We start from the raw sequence: 12,928 nt of genomic DNA, 5'->3' as shown, positions 1-12,928 counted from the left end.
GGTCCCCGTCCCACCCTGGTCATGTCATCTCGTCCTCGTCGGGCTCCGGGCGGGTAGAAGAGGGCCTGGAGCAGGGGGGGGCGCAGGGGGTTCTCAGCCACCATCGGGGGGGCGCTGCCGGGGGTGCCATGGGCTGCTGGGGGGGGGGGGGGGGAGAGAAAGTTGGGGTGTTAAGGGGGGGGTCCCCGAGATCCCATTATCCCGGCGACCCCCCCTGGCAGACCCCCCCCCCCCCCCCCAGACTTCGGGGTTCCCCCACACTTTTGGGACCCACCCCCCAGTTTGGGCCCCCTCCTATTTTGGGGACCTCCCACTATTTTGGAGACCCCCCCATCTGCTTTTTGCCACCCCCCCCGAGACTTCGGAGACCCCCCCCAGGCTCCGGGAACCACCCCCCTGAACCATGAATCCCCCCCCCCCCAACCCTCGACTTTCACCCCCCCTGGATTGCGGCCCCCCCCCCCCACCCCCCCCCCCCCGACTTTTAGGGGCTTCCCCCCGGATTTCCCCGCCCCCCCCCGGATTTTTTGGTGACCCCCCCTGGATTTGGGGACCCCCCCCCCCCTTGGATTTGGGGTCCCCCCCGGCCTCTTTAGGCCCCCCCCCCCCCCCCGGACATTTTGGGGACCCCTCCCTTGGATGTTGGAGCCCTCCCCGGGCTTTTTGGTGACCCCCCCGACATTTTAGCCCCCCCCCCGACATTTTGGGGTCACCCCCACGGATTTGTGCCCCCCCCCCCCCGATTTTTTGGGGACTCCCCCCCGAATTTTTGCCCCCCCCCCCCCCCCCCCCCCGATTTTTCGGCCCCCCTCCCCCGAATTTTTTACACCCCCCCCCGAATTTTTGGGCCCCCCCCCCTCACCATACGGTCTTCTCGCCGCTCGCTCCGTGCCTGTCGCCATCTCTGTCGCTGTCATCGCCGCTGTCGCCTCGGTGTCGCCGGGGGTCGCCCGCCGCCAGGCTATATAAGGAGTGCGGTGACGTCACCGGGGGGGGGGCGTGGCCCAGCGTTGCCCGGCAACGGCCAGGGAGGGAATTCCCCCCAGCCCCTCCCACCGGGTAAAAAAAGGGAACGGAGGGAGAAAACCGGCGATAAAAATAAACTTAAAAAAAGCCGGAAATATCTATAAAAAAAATAGCGGGTAGCTTGCTGAAAAAAATCAGGATTTCCGTAAAATTCACGTTTACCCAAAGTATGATTTTTTCGGTCGTTGTTGGGCTGAATTCCAGAGGCGCTTGCTCCAAGGCCAAGGGGAAAAAGAATTTTTTAAAAATTATATTTCGACCCTCGGGGAGTGAGGTCAGGGTCCTTGTCCCCAGACGGCTACGCAGGTGTTGGGTTAGGGTCCTAAATAGGGTTAGGGTCGGGTTAGGGTTAGGGTCAGGGTTAGGGTTAGGGGTTAGGGTTCCGGGTTAGGGTTAGGGTTTAAGGTTATGGTTATGGTTAGGGTTTAGGGTTGGGGTTATGGTTAGGATTAGGATTTAGGGTTAGGGTTAGGGTTAGGGTTGGGGTTAGGGGTTAGGGTTCCGGGTTAGGGTTATGGTTATGGTTTAGGGTTATGGTTATGGTTAGGGTTTAGGTTTGGGGTTATGGTTAGGATTAGGATTTAGGGTTTAGGGTTAGGGTTAGGGTTAGGGGTTAGGGTTAGGGGTTAGGGTTCCGGGTTAGGGTTAGGGGTTAGGGTTATGGTTATGGTTAGGGTTTAGGGTTGGGGTTATGGTTAGGATTAGGATTTAGGGTTAGGGTTAGGGTTGGGGTTAGGGTTAGGGTTAGGGGTTAGGGTTCCGGGTTAGGGTTAGGGTTTAGGGTTATGGTTATGGTTAGGGTTTAGGGTTGGGGTTATGGTTAGGATTAGGATTTAGGGTTGGGGTTAGGGTTAGGGTTGGGGTTAGGGGTTAGGGTTCCGGGTTAGGGTTATGGTTATGGTTTAGGGTTATGGTTATGGTTAGGGTTTAGGTTTGGGGTTATGGTTAGGATTAGGATTTAGGGTAGGGTTAGGGTTAGGGTTAGGGTTAGGGTTAGGGGTTAGGGTTCCGGGTTAGGGTTAGGGGTTAGGGTTATGGTTATGGTTAGGGTTTAGGGTTGGGGTTATGGTTAGGATTAGGATTTAGGGTTAGGGTTAGGGTTAGGGGTTAGGGTTCCGGGTTAGGGTTAGGGTTTAGGGTTATGGTTATGGTTAGGGTTTAGGGTTGGGGTTATGGTTAGGATTAGGATTTAGGGTTGGGGTTAGGGTTAGGGTTGGGGTTAGGGGTTAGGGTTCCGGGTTAGGGTTATGGTTATGGTTTAGGGTTATGGTTTATGGTTAGGGTTTAGGTTTGGGGTTATGGTTAGGATTAGATTTAGGGTTAGGGTTAGGGTTAGGGTTAGGGTTAGGGTTAGGGGTTAGGGTTCCGGGTTAGGGTTAGGGTTTAGGGTTATGGTTATGGTTAGGGTTTAGGGTTGGGGTTATGGTTAGGATTAGGATTTAGGGTTGGGGGTTAGGGTTAGGGTTAGGGGTTAGGGTTCCGGGTTAGGGTTAGGGTTTAGGGTTATGGTTAGGGTTTAGGGTTATGGTTATGGTTAGGGTTTAGGGTTGGGGTTATGGTTAGGATTAGGATTTAGGGTTAGGGTTAGGGTTAGGTTAGGGTTAGGGTTATGGTTAGGGTTCGTGTTAGGTTTAGGGTTATGGTAGGGTTAGGGTTAGGTTCAGGGGTAGGTTCAGGTTTAGGGATAGGGTTAGGGTTCTGGTCAAGGTTAGGGTCCTAATTAGGGTTCGGCACCCCCAAATTGGCCCCCATCACCCTGCACCCCCAAACCGACCCCCCCCCCCCCCATACAGCCCCATTGTCTCCTATCCCCATGAACCCCCAAACCGGGCCTCCCCACCATATCCCGCCGATTGCCCCCCCCCATATCCTCCCCAATCCCCCCCATTCCCGTCCACCTCACCCTGTGCACCCCCACTCCATTGCCCCCCCAAATCCCCACCTGCACCCCATTGGATCCCCTCCCCCATCGCACCCCCCCGCTCTCTCTCGCCCCCCCTAGGGTGGGGTTGTCACAGGGAAACTCCCACGAAGCTCCCCATTGGTCCATCGGCCCGTCAATCATCCCGAGTCCCGCCCAGCAGGAAGGGGCAGGAGTGGCGGCTCGGCGGGCCAATGGCCGGGCGGCAGACCGAGAAGGGGCGGGGCCACGTGGAGAGGAGGGGAGCGGTTGGGGCTGGGCGCCGCAGTGGGTGCCCCCACCCATGGGTGCTGCACCGGGGCGCCCCTCCCCCCCACCTATAGGTGTTGCGCGGGGGAATCCCCACCCATGGGTGCTGGGTGCTGCACGAGGGTGCCCCCCCACCCATGGGTGCCCCCGGCCCGTGGGTGCTGGGTGGCGCGTGAGGGTGCTCCCCACCCATGGGTGCCCCCCCCCACCTATAGGCGATGCACAGGGACCACCCCCCACCCATGGGTGCTGGGTGCTGCATGAGAGTGCCCCCCACCCATGGGTGCCAAGTGAGGGTGCCCACCCCCCCATGGGTGCTGCAAGGGGGTCCCCGGGGAATGTCCCCCCCCCCATGGGTGCTGCACGAGGGTTCCCCCCACCCATGGGTGCTGGGTGGTGCTGCTTACCCACGGGTGCCACAGGAGGGCGCTCCCCACCCATGGGTGCGCCGGCAGAAAGGGAGCTGCTTGGGTCGGCGGCGCTGCAAAGCTGATGGGGATGGGGACGGGGATGGGGATGGGGACATGGGTAGGGACATGGATGGGGAAGGGGACAGGGATGGGGACAGGGAGATGAATGGGGACAGGGACATGGATAGGGACATGGACTGGGATGGGGACAGGGATGGGGACAGGGATGGGGATGGGGACAGGGACCTGGATGGGGACATGGAAGGGGACGGGGACAGGGACATGGATAGGGACAAGGATGGAGATGGGGATGGGGATGGGGATGGGAATAGGGACATGGAAGGGGACAGGGACATGGATAGGGATATGGACAAGGATGGGGACAGGGACGGGGACGGGGATGGAGACAGGGATGGGAAGAGAGACAGGGACGGGGACGGGGAAAGGGATGGGGATGGGGATGGAGACAGGGATGGGGACATGGATGGGGATGGGGACAGGGATGGGGACATGGAAAGGGACAGGGGTGAGGATGGGAACGGGGAGATGAATGGGGACAGGGACATGGATAGGGACATGGACTGGGATGGGGACAGGGATGGGGATGAGGAAGTGGACAAGAATGCATATGGGGACAGGGATAGGGACATGGCTGGGGACATTGATGGGGACCTGGATGGGGATGGGGCCCCCTGGGAGGTGCACAGGGCCAAGTCCTCCCACCCCCTCTCCTGTCTCTTTCTCCCTTTCCCTTCTCCTTTCCCCTCTTTTCCCTATTTTCCCTATTTTTATCCCACTCGGCCATACTCGGCTTTCTGGGGAAAAGCCACCAGGACACAAATGCAGAGCTCGAGGAAGACCACCTTGGAGCAGATCTCCATTTAGTAACCCAAGAAGGACCACCATGGAGTAGATATCCATGCTGCAACCCAAGGAGAACCACCTTGGAGCTGATACCCACTCTGCAACCCAAGAAGGACCAGATAGGAGCAGATCTCCCCTTTACAACCCGTGGAGGACCATGTTGGAGCAGATATCCACTCTGTAACCCATGGAGAACCACCTTGGAGCAGATACCCATGCACAGAGGACCACATTGGAGCAGATATCCCGTTTGCAACCCATGGAAGACCACGCTGGAGCAGATATCCACTCTCCAACCTATGGAGGACCAGATAAGAGCAGATATCCGTGCTGCAACCCAATGAGGACCACATTAGAGGTGATATCCACTCTCTAACCCATGGAAGACCACGTTGGAGCAGATATCCACTCTCCAACCCATGGAGGACCAGATAAGAGCAGATATCCATGCTGCAACCCAAGGAGGACCACGTTAGAGGTGATATCCACTCTCCAACCCAAGAAGAACCACGCTGGAGCAGATATCCCCTTTACAACCCAAGGAAGACCACCTCGGAGCAGATACTTACTCAGCAACGCAAGGAGGACTGTGTTGGAGCTGATACCCATGCTCCAGACCAAGAAGGACCAGACAGGAGCAGACCTCCACTTTCCACCCCAAGGAGGACCACCTTGGAGCACATGTTTTTTCTGGCCAAAAACCTCTTTTCTCTCACTCCCCCATGCAGAAAATGAGAGAACGTCCGTGGGCTTTGTTGTGTGCCGCATCTCCTCCGATGCACATCTCGCGGTCAAATGCAGCCTCCTTGGTTTGCTGTTTCCTGCGAGTGAACAGATTTTGCTATTTTTCCCCCTTTTTTTTTCTCTTTTTGTTCTGCTTTGTGGTTAAAGCGGCAGCCCCGAGCTAGCGAATAGCGTTGAACAACGATAATTAAAAAAAAATCGTGGTGGTGGCTGGGGGCAGGAGATGTGGCTGGGCTCAGGGGGGTTGTGGTTTCGGGTGAGGGTGGGGTGAGGTCTGCTGGGTTCTGGGGGGGGCCTTGCGGTGCCACCTCAAACCTTTGTGGGGCCCTGGGGATGGCCCCATGGTGGAGGAGGAAACCCAAGGGCAGATTACAAAGGTTTTGCCCGTAGTTTGGTCGTGATTTAATCGTGATCGTGATTTAATCGTTAGCGTGATTTAATCGCGAGTGCTCCTCACCACTGGGGTACCCTTGGGTGTCCCCTCCGCCGGGGAACGGGGACCTTTGGGGGAAGGTCCCTGATGGGAAAACCCACCAGATTTATCCTATTTGGCACCCGGGTGATGCTGGCGACAGGTCCCAGTACTGCTCACACCTCTGGGAGATGAAGACCTCGTTGGGCTCCAACCATCCCATTTTGAGGTCAGCTCTACAACCGAGACCCTCACCACCTCATTTATCTACAACCAAGACCCTTACGGGACCAAGGCTGCATGGGGTGGGAGATAAAGCCCCTTGAAAACCTTCAAAGCTAAAAAAAATAAGGTTAAACATCTTTTTTAAAGGAGGGACTTTTATGGCCAACAGCCGCCACGATGCTCGGAGCTGCTCCCCGGAGGAGCCGGGTCCCCAGGGCACCGGGATGTTCTTGGGTGGTGCTGAGCCGACGGATGCTTTTATGGGACAATCCCTCCCGTGGGGGACCACGATATTCAGAGCCATCCTCTGGCTGTTTTTGGATGTTTTTTCCTTCCCAGGGTTCGGTTTTAGGGGGGAACCATTGCCCGGTGGCCGTGGTTGACAGGCACCACGGAGCAGGATGGTGCTGGTCGGGGTTGTCCTCACCCCGAAGGATGAAGCCAACCCAGGGAGCTCCAGATCTCGGGAGAGGGTTGGGAATATTGACCCTTCCTTGCCTGTGTTGCCCCAAATTTCCACTGGGGAGTGATGGGAAGGTGAAGAGAACAGCCACACATCTCAGCTGCTTCGTGGGAAGTACTTCCCCCAGGAAGTAAAAAGGAGGAAATTCTGTTTGCAGAGGGTGCTCAGCCCCAAGCTGCTAGTAACGTTGGTGGAACCTCAGAGAATGGAATCTCCTCAGCTGCATGGGTCTTGGAGATGCTTTTAGGTGGAAAAAAAATAAAATGGGGAAAAAGGGGAAGAAAAAGCAAATTAAGGTGTGAGAAACGGGATTGGGAGAGCACGTTTTTTTCTCCAAAATACTCTGACTAAAGGATGAAATTGTGAGAAGCAGGAAAAGGAGATGGGGAGAGCCTGTTTTTCTCCAAAATACTCCAATTAAAGGAAAGCAAAAATTCGTCTTGCTGCAGGAATCGGCACTGGTAGAGTTAAGTACAAGGGAGAAAATCTGGAGGGTAAATATCATGAAAAACACCTTGTGTTGAGACCAAAACAATTCTATGTCTAGGCTGAGGACTGCAGAAAAAGACAAAAAATGTAAAATCTGGGGCAACCGAAGCATGTGGCTGTGGGGTTTTCAAAGGGGGATGTTCTCACGTGGTTTAATCCCAAATCAATATTTTGTGCTCTGATCCAAACATAAAATTAAATTTTACCTCTTTGCCAAAACCCTCCTGAGCAAACCTGATTTTTTTTTCATGATATATCTAAGCATATGTAAAATCTGGGGCATCCAAAGCACTTGGCTGTGGGCTTTTTGAAGGGGGACGTTATCATGTGGTTTGATCCCAAGCCAATATTTCGCGATCTGATCCAATCATAAAATTAAAAATCACTTCTTTGCCAAAATCCTCCCAAGCAAACCTGATTTTTTTCATGATATATGTAAGTAAAATGATAAAAAATAAAAGTATATGGGATGGATTGTGTTTTTTCTTTTTGGTTTGCCTCCTGCCCCGAAACCACCCAGCTCTTCCCATGGAGACACACAGGGAACTGCCGACTGCAGGACCGAGTGATGACTTCCCCTTTGTGCCCTTGGGGTTTTCCAGCCTTTTTACTCGTGGCTGGGGTTTTCCAGCCTTGCAGCAGCCTTTTTCGCTAGATTTATCATGTGGGATTCTCCCGAGTATCCTCTTTTTGCGTGCGCTCACCTGGGGAGCTGCAGGTCTCTGGCTCTGTCCCACCGGCTCCTGTGTGGGGCAGAAAAAGGGGTTGGGATGAGGTGGTCTGCTGGAAGAGGGCACGTTTTGGGGTGTAAAGGGGGGGAAATCGTGGTGGGGTGCAGGAAGTGAGGCAACTTTTTGGGGTGTGAGGAGGCCACCTTTGCACGAAGGAGGTCAGAAATCACCGGCAGGGGGCAAAAGAGGCCTTTTGGGAATGCCTCGTCCCTTCTTGCCTGGCTAGGAAGGCCCTAACCCTAACCCTAACCCTAACCCTAACCCTAACCCTAACCCTACCCTAACCCTAACCCTAACCCTAACCCTAACCCTAACCCTAACCCTAACCCTAAGCCTAACCCTTAACATGGAGCCTCCAGCTGCGTGGCAGTTGGTGTTTTTGGCTGTTTCTCCTCTTTCTCTCCTCTCTGAACGTTTCTTTGGTATTTCGCTTGCTTTTGGTTTCCTTTTTAAATGTAGGTTTGGGTTTCCTGCTCTGCAAAGCTCTGCCAGGCTGGTGGTCCAAGAGTAAAATGTGGCCCAGGGAGGGTTTGGGGAGGATGTTGGGGAGGTAAAACCTGGGCACTTAAATTTGACAATAATCCTAAGCATTTCCTGAGTATGAAAAAAAAAGACTGCATGGACGGCTGAAAAGGGAGAAAAATAAGTCAAGAGACAGGAAGCAGATTTTTTTTGGGGCAAGAAATTTCCTGTTGAAATGAGGGGGATAGGGGGATGAAGAAGGGGTGAGGTCCCAGGACTGTCCCAGAGCTCCTGGCAGGCTCTGCATCCCTCCTAGGCATCCCAGAGCAAAACCGGAGACTTGAAAAATTTCCAGAGTGTTTGGATTTTTTCTATTTTATTTATTTTTTAAGTGAAAGGGAAAGAAGATGAGGTTTGAGCCTTTTGTAAGACAATTTTCCTTACCCATGTATCTGGGGAAAATGCACCCAGACCAGTCTGGGAGAGTTCAGCTGGGGGCAGCACAGCCCTGCCAGCACCAACGCTGCTTTATGAGATGATGTCTGGTTTCCTGCCACAAAAAGAGTTATTTTTATTTTTTTGAAACCCAGCCACCAAAAAGATACCACGGCTTGTCCGCCTGCCGGACAAGGTACTGTGGGACGCTTTGGGTGGTCAGAAGTCCCATCCTGACCTCCCCAGCATCCTGCTGAGGATGCTCTGTGAGTCTGGACCTCATTGCAAACCCACAGCATGGACTTTTTTCTCCTTTTTTTTTTTTTTTTTTTTTTCCTTGAAACACCCCTGCGTGCAGCAGCCTCCCCCATTGCATAGGAAATCCCCAAATGCAAATCTTATTTTTCTCACAGCTGCCATCTGCAAAGCTCCCCTGGGGATTTTCTGCAAAAAAAAAAAAAAAAAAAAAGGTTTGTCATCTGCATTTTTTTTTTGTGAATAATAATGAAAAAAAAGTTAAAGACAGAGGCAATAAAAACAATTTGGGAGAAAGATGCTCTGTGGGACCACAAGGTTGGAGACAGAGATCCATGAAGAAGATCAGAGCGTGATGTGAGCTGTCACTGTCCTGGCATCACAAAATTTGTGGATACCAAAGACATGGGTGGAAAAGGTGGAGCTGGGTGAAAGCAGGCAAAATTACGTGTAGGGGGAGCAAAAAAAAAAAAGGATTAAGGGTTAGTGATTGATCTTAAATGGGAGCATGTTTCTATGGTTCACTGATGTGGTCTTGTTGTTGGATGGGATCAATATGTGAGATTTAGGGGAAGTTCAAGGTGGAATTACAAACCCACCCAACTGGGTGCGGGATGGCACCAAGGGAGGACACTGAGGAGGTGCAGGATGGAGATGTGAGGGTGGGAAGGTTCCTGCTCAGTGGGGATGTGGGCAGGGAGGTGGGGGTGAGCCGGGTCACTGCCCCTCTAAGCAAAACCCTCTCTGCCCCATGCAGCAGGTGCTGGCGTGAACACCCAGGACATCTGCAGCTCCCCAGGACTGCTGTTTGACTTCTGATATTTTGGAATTTCCCGATCTTGTGCTTTCAGGAGTCAGTGCTTAAAGACTGACCAGCACCGATGGATGCCAATGCCTTCAAAAGCAGTTTCCCAGGTAGCTGAGCACCACCACGCCATTCTTTCACTTTCCCTCCTCAGAAAGCCAGAGGGAGAAAATACAATGAAAAAAATCCTCATAGGTTAAGATAAGGACAGGGAAATCATTCAACAGTCCAAGGCCAGGGCAAAACAGACTCAGCTTAAAGTATATTAATGTAATTTATTGCCTATTGATAACAGACTAGAGCAGTGAGAACTGAAAGCAAACTAAAACCACTTTCCCCCCTCCCCCCCCCCCCCCCCCCCCATCTTCAAGATCTACTCCATCATGAGCCCCCCACAGGCAGCAGCTCCCCCCAGACTCCCTGCTCCTGCATGGGCTCTCCGTATTATTATACACTGTATTATACATGTACTATATACATAATAGTCTATGAGTATTTGTTTAAGTATCATCTCCCCCTGCGTAAAATAATTTTCATGCAATTTTGAGGAATTTGGGATCCATGTAGAAATCCCATCATCGCTATGAGATTGCGCCAGAGAGAAGGAAACTCAAAGACCATACAGAGCTGCACAGAGGCTACATGCAGCCCCAAACATTTTTCCAGGTCTTTGTGATCAGCACAGCCCCAGTCGTCTGAGGGATTTGCATGCGGTGTTTGTCATGGTGTGAAACTTCAAGGGCTACCTGTCCACAAGACTCGCTGGCTTGCCTCCCAGTCCAGACCTGGTGGATTAACAGTAAATGCCTGGTCTCCTCAGCCTCTTCGGTGGTAATTCGGGTTTTCTCGGTTCCTGTACCCGTTTCGGGCTCACATTTGGCTGTTAACACCTGCTGCCTCCTGGCCCTGGCCTCGGGTGGTGTTTCACACGTTCCCGATTTCTCACCATCGCATTCTGAGTGGCCCAGCTGAAGTCACACTGTCACGGGTGTGAACTCAGACTGTGGTTCTTTTACCAGGGACCTAATGCATATGTGCAACCAGCTTACGCTGCCATTCCCCAGGTCCTTTTGCCTTTTTCCTCAGTGCCCCAGCGTCTGGCTTTGGTTTACATAAATCAACCATTGACAAACTGACAAGCGAAAAGCACAGGTTTCAAAACCTACAAAGTCAGATCATTGGTGGATATGGAGTGTGGTTTCATTTTCACTTCTGGTCTGCTGCTTATCATTTGTAGAAACGGCTACAAGAAGTGTGTAAGAACAAAAACTGGGTGAGATGGAGGCATAGAAGACTTCCTTAGTTCTCCTAAGTTGGGGAGGTATTGACCGCTGAACAAAATGCCGGTCAGAAAGAAATTTATGAATTGTTGGAAAAATAATTCTAATGTGATGTCTCTACCACTTAGTGCCATAATTCTGCTCATAGTTGAAGAAATAATGGAGACTGAATTTAAATGCCCTCGATGGACAGCATTAAAGAAGTTGTATGTTTCTACCTATTTTTTGTGTCCAGTTTTAATTACAATTGCCCTGAGCTTGACGTCCCAGCCCACCTGCATTCTCTGGTTTCGCAGCTTTCGGAAATGTTCGTACCGACAGAAGGGTGAGATGCTTTGCAAGGTGTTTCTTCCTCCTCTGATCTGGTGTGTCATCCTGCTGTGGGATGGCAGATACGTTGAATGTGCGGTTTCAAGAAGTGAAGTGGACAGCAATCAAAATGCAAACCAAACCAGAGCAGCAGAATCAAGCACTGAAGCCTATTCAATTTCTCAGGTAAGAGCCCTAGAAATCTGCAATTTTAGGTATTTTATTTGCACCTATTTTTGTGTGTGTAAAGAATCTCGAATGTATATCATTATGGAAACCATGTTAATTGGCAAACAAATAGTTAAGTTGCAATTATGATTGTTAACTGATAAGTTTACTGCATTTGAATTCTTTTTTTTTTTTTCATTGTTTTTACCACTCCCGTTTTCAATTTCAGTGTATCTGTATGAGTTCATAATTAGGATGTTCTTTCTGAGGCTAAAACTTGAACTTCAAACATCTTGCTCCATGCTTATTCTGCAAATATATGCATTTGTTTTGCATTTGGTTATTAAATGAAATCCTATGAAAATACAAAATATAATTAGTGTGTTATTTGAGAGAGAGAGACTGGTATTTATGGTCATCAGTCACCAGGTATCTCGTTGCTTGTATTTCTTACTATCAGTTGTCATCTATCCGTGGCAGGAGAGAGGAATGTATTTTATAAGAAGAACTGGGTGTCTGAATAATGCAAGGCTTTTAAGAGGGCAAAGTACTCCTCTTAGTCAGCTGCAAAACATTTTTAGGAACATGAAGTCCAGCAGCAACATCACTTTTAATATTTTCTCTTCCAGGTTTCAGGACTCTGCATTCTTACCTTTATCGTCATTGTTTATAGCCTGTTCCACACATATCCCTTCTGGTACTGCCGTAAAGATGAAGAGGAATGTAGGAAAGAGGAGCTGGAGATCATTTTAGAAGAAAAAACATGGCAATGTGTTCAAGAATTGCAGAATAAAAGTACAGAGCAGATAATGGAACAGGAAGTGAAACCTCTTCTCCAGAATGTTCCTAAAAACTTCTGGAGAGATGTAGATTTTAAAACAATAATATTAACAGTAAGGAAGATTTTAAGGAATGTGGTTAGCCATATAAATATTCGGACACAACAACCAATTAGACCATCTGCTTGCATTTAAAATGTGCCTCCATCATCAGGCCCTGATGTGCACCTGTCCTGCATTTGGCTGGGATAGAGTTAATTTTCTTCCTGGCATCTGAGATGTTTCTGTGTTTTGGGTTTAGGGTGAGAATAATGCTGATAACACACCGATGTTCTAGCTGTTGCAGAGCAGTGCTTACACTGAGCCAAGGACTTTTCAGCTTCTCACACTGCCCTTCCAATGGGGAGGCTGGGGGTGCACAAGGAGCTTTGTGCATCGCTTTATTTATATATTCTTTTATTGGGCTGATGATGGTTATTTTCCCTTCCTTTTCTGTCCTATTAAACTGTCTTTATCTCAACCCATGAGGTTGTTTTTTTTGTTGTTCATTTGTTTTATTTTTTTCTTTTGTGTGTGTATGAATGTGTTTCTCTCCCACATCTCACTGTCTTGGGGGAGACAGGGGTGAAGGGGAGGGGACAAATGAACAGCTGTGTGTTGCTTAGCTGGCTGCTGCGTTAAACCACAGAACAAAGTCAGAGATGTTTACTCTTCATGCAATCAAAACCACCTCTTCAGTGCACACACCTATTGGCACACACATGCGAGCACATCCCTGCAGCCATACTTGTCCCTGTAGGTCCAAACGTGCATCTGTGTGGGTGAATAGAAGAGCACCCCTGTGTCTTTATCGTGTAGTTGAAGTATACACGTCTTCCACTGAGCACAGGGAGATGTTTTC

General features: G+C 50.8%; 2 protein-coding genes across 2 annotated transcripts; one reads left to right on the top strand and one right to left on the bottom strand.

Annotated features, from left to right (window-relative positions):
- Positions 1–1,184: 1,184 nt before the first annotated feature.
- Positions 1,185–5,429, bottom strand: LOC121062561. Its single transcript, XM_040542602.1, has 3 exons — positions 4,848–5,429; positions 4,233–4,767; positions 1,185–1,239 (listed from the first exon to the last, which is right to left on the bottom strand). The coding sequence occupies exons 1-3, from the start codon at positions 5,236–5,238 to the stop codon at positions 1,185–1,187; spliced, it is 981 nt and encodes a 326-aa protein (XP_040398536.1). The 5' UTR covers positions 5,239–5,429.
- A 5,189-nt stretch (positions 5,430–10,618) lies between these two features.
- Positions 10,619–12,537, top strand: LOC121062564. Its single transcript, XM_040542606.1, has 2 exons — positions 10,619–11,266; positions 11,878–12,537. Exons 1-2 carry the CDS (start codon positions 10,832–10,834, stop codon positions 12,220–12,222), a joined length of 780 nt encoding a protein of 259 aa, XP_040398540.1. The 5' UTR covers positions 10,619–10,831; the 3' UTR covers positions 12,223–12,537.
- Positions 12,538–12,928: the final 391 nt, after the last annotated feature.

Source organism: Cygnus olor, chromosome 32 (assembly GCF_009769625.2).
Source record: "Cygnus olor isolate bCygOlo1 chromosome 32, bCygOlo1.pri.v2, whole genome shotgun sequence".
NCBI classification, from domain to species: domain Eukaryota; kingdom Metazoa; phylum Chordata; class Aves; order Anseriformes; family Anatidae; genus Cygnus; species Cygnus olor.
Note: the sequence above shows the minus strand (reverse complement) of the source record. Positions and strands in the feature narration are given on the sequence as shown.

What these genes read in the sequence shown, in the direction of transcription:
- LOC121062561 (XM_040542602.1), bottom strand. Translation starts at nt 5,238, where the DNA reads ATGCGGCACACAACAAAGCCCACGGACGTTCTCTCATTTTCTGCATGG. An exon ending in TCCAACGTGGTCTTCCATGG is followed by an intron (nt 4,768 to 4,847) that starts GTTAGAGAGTGG and finishes GGTCCTCCATAG; the next exon opens with GTTGGAGAGTGGATATCTGC. An exon ending in CCCTATCCCTGTCCCCATAT is followed by an intron (nt 1,240 to 4,232) that starts GCATTCTTGTCC and finishes TTGGCCTTGGAG; the next exon opens with CAAGCGCCTCTGGAATTCAG.
- LOC121062564 (XM_040542606.1), top strand. Translation starts at nt 10,832, where the DNA reads ATGCCGGTCAGAAAGAAATTTATGAATTGTTGGAAAAATAATTCTAAT. An exon ending in AAGCCTATTCAATTTCTCAG is followed by an intron (nt 11,267 to 11,877) that starts GTAAGAGCCCTA and finishes TTTCTCTTCCAG; the next exon opens with GTTTCAGGACTCTGCATTCT.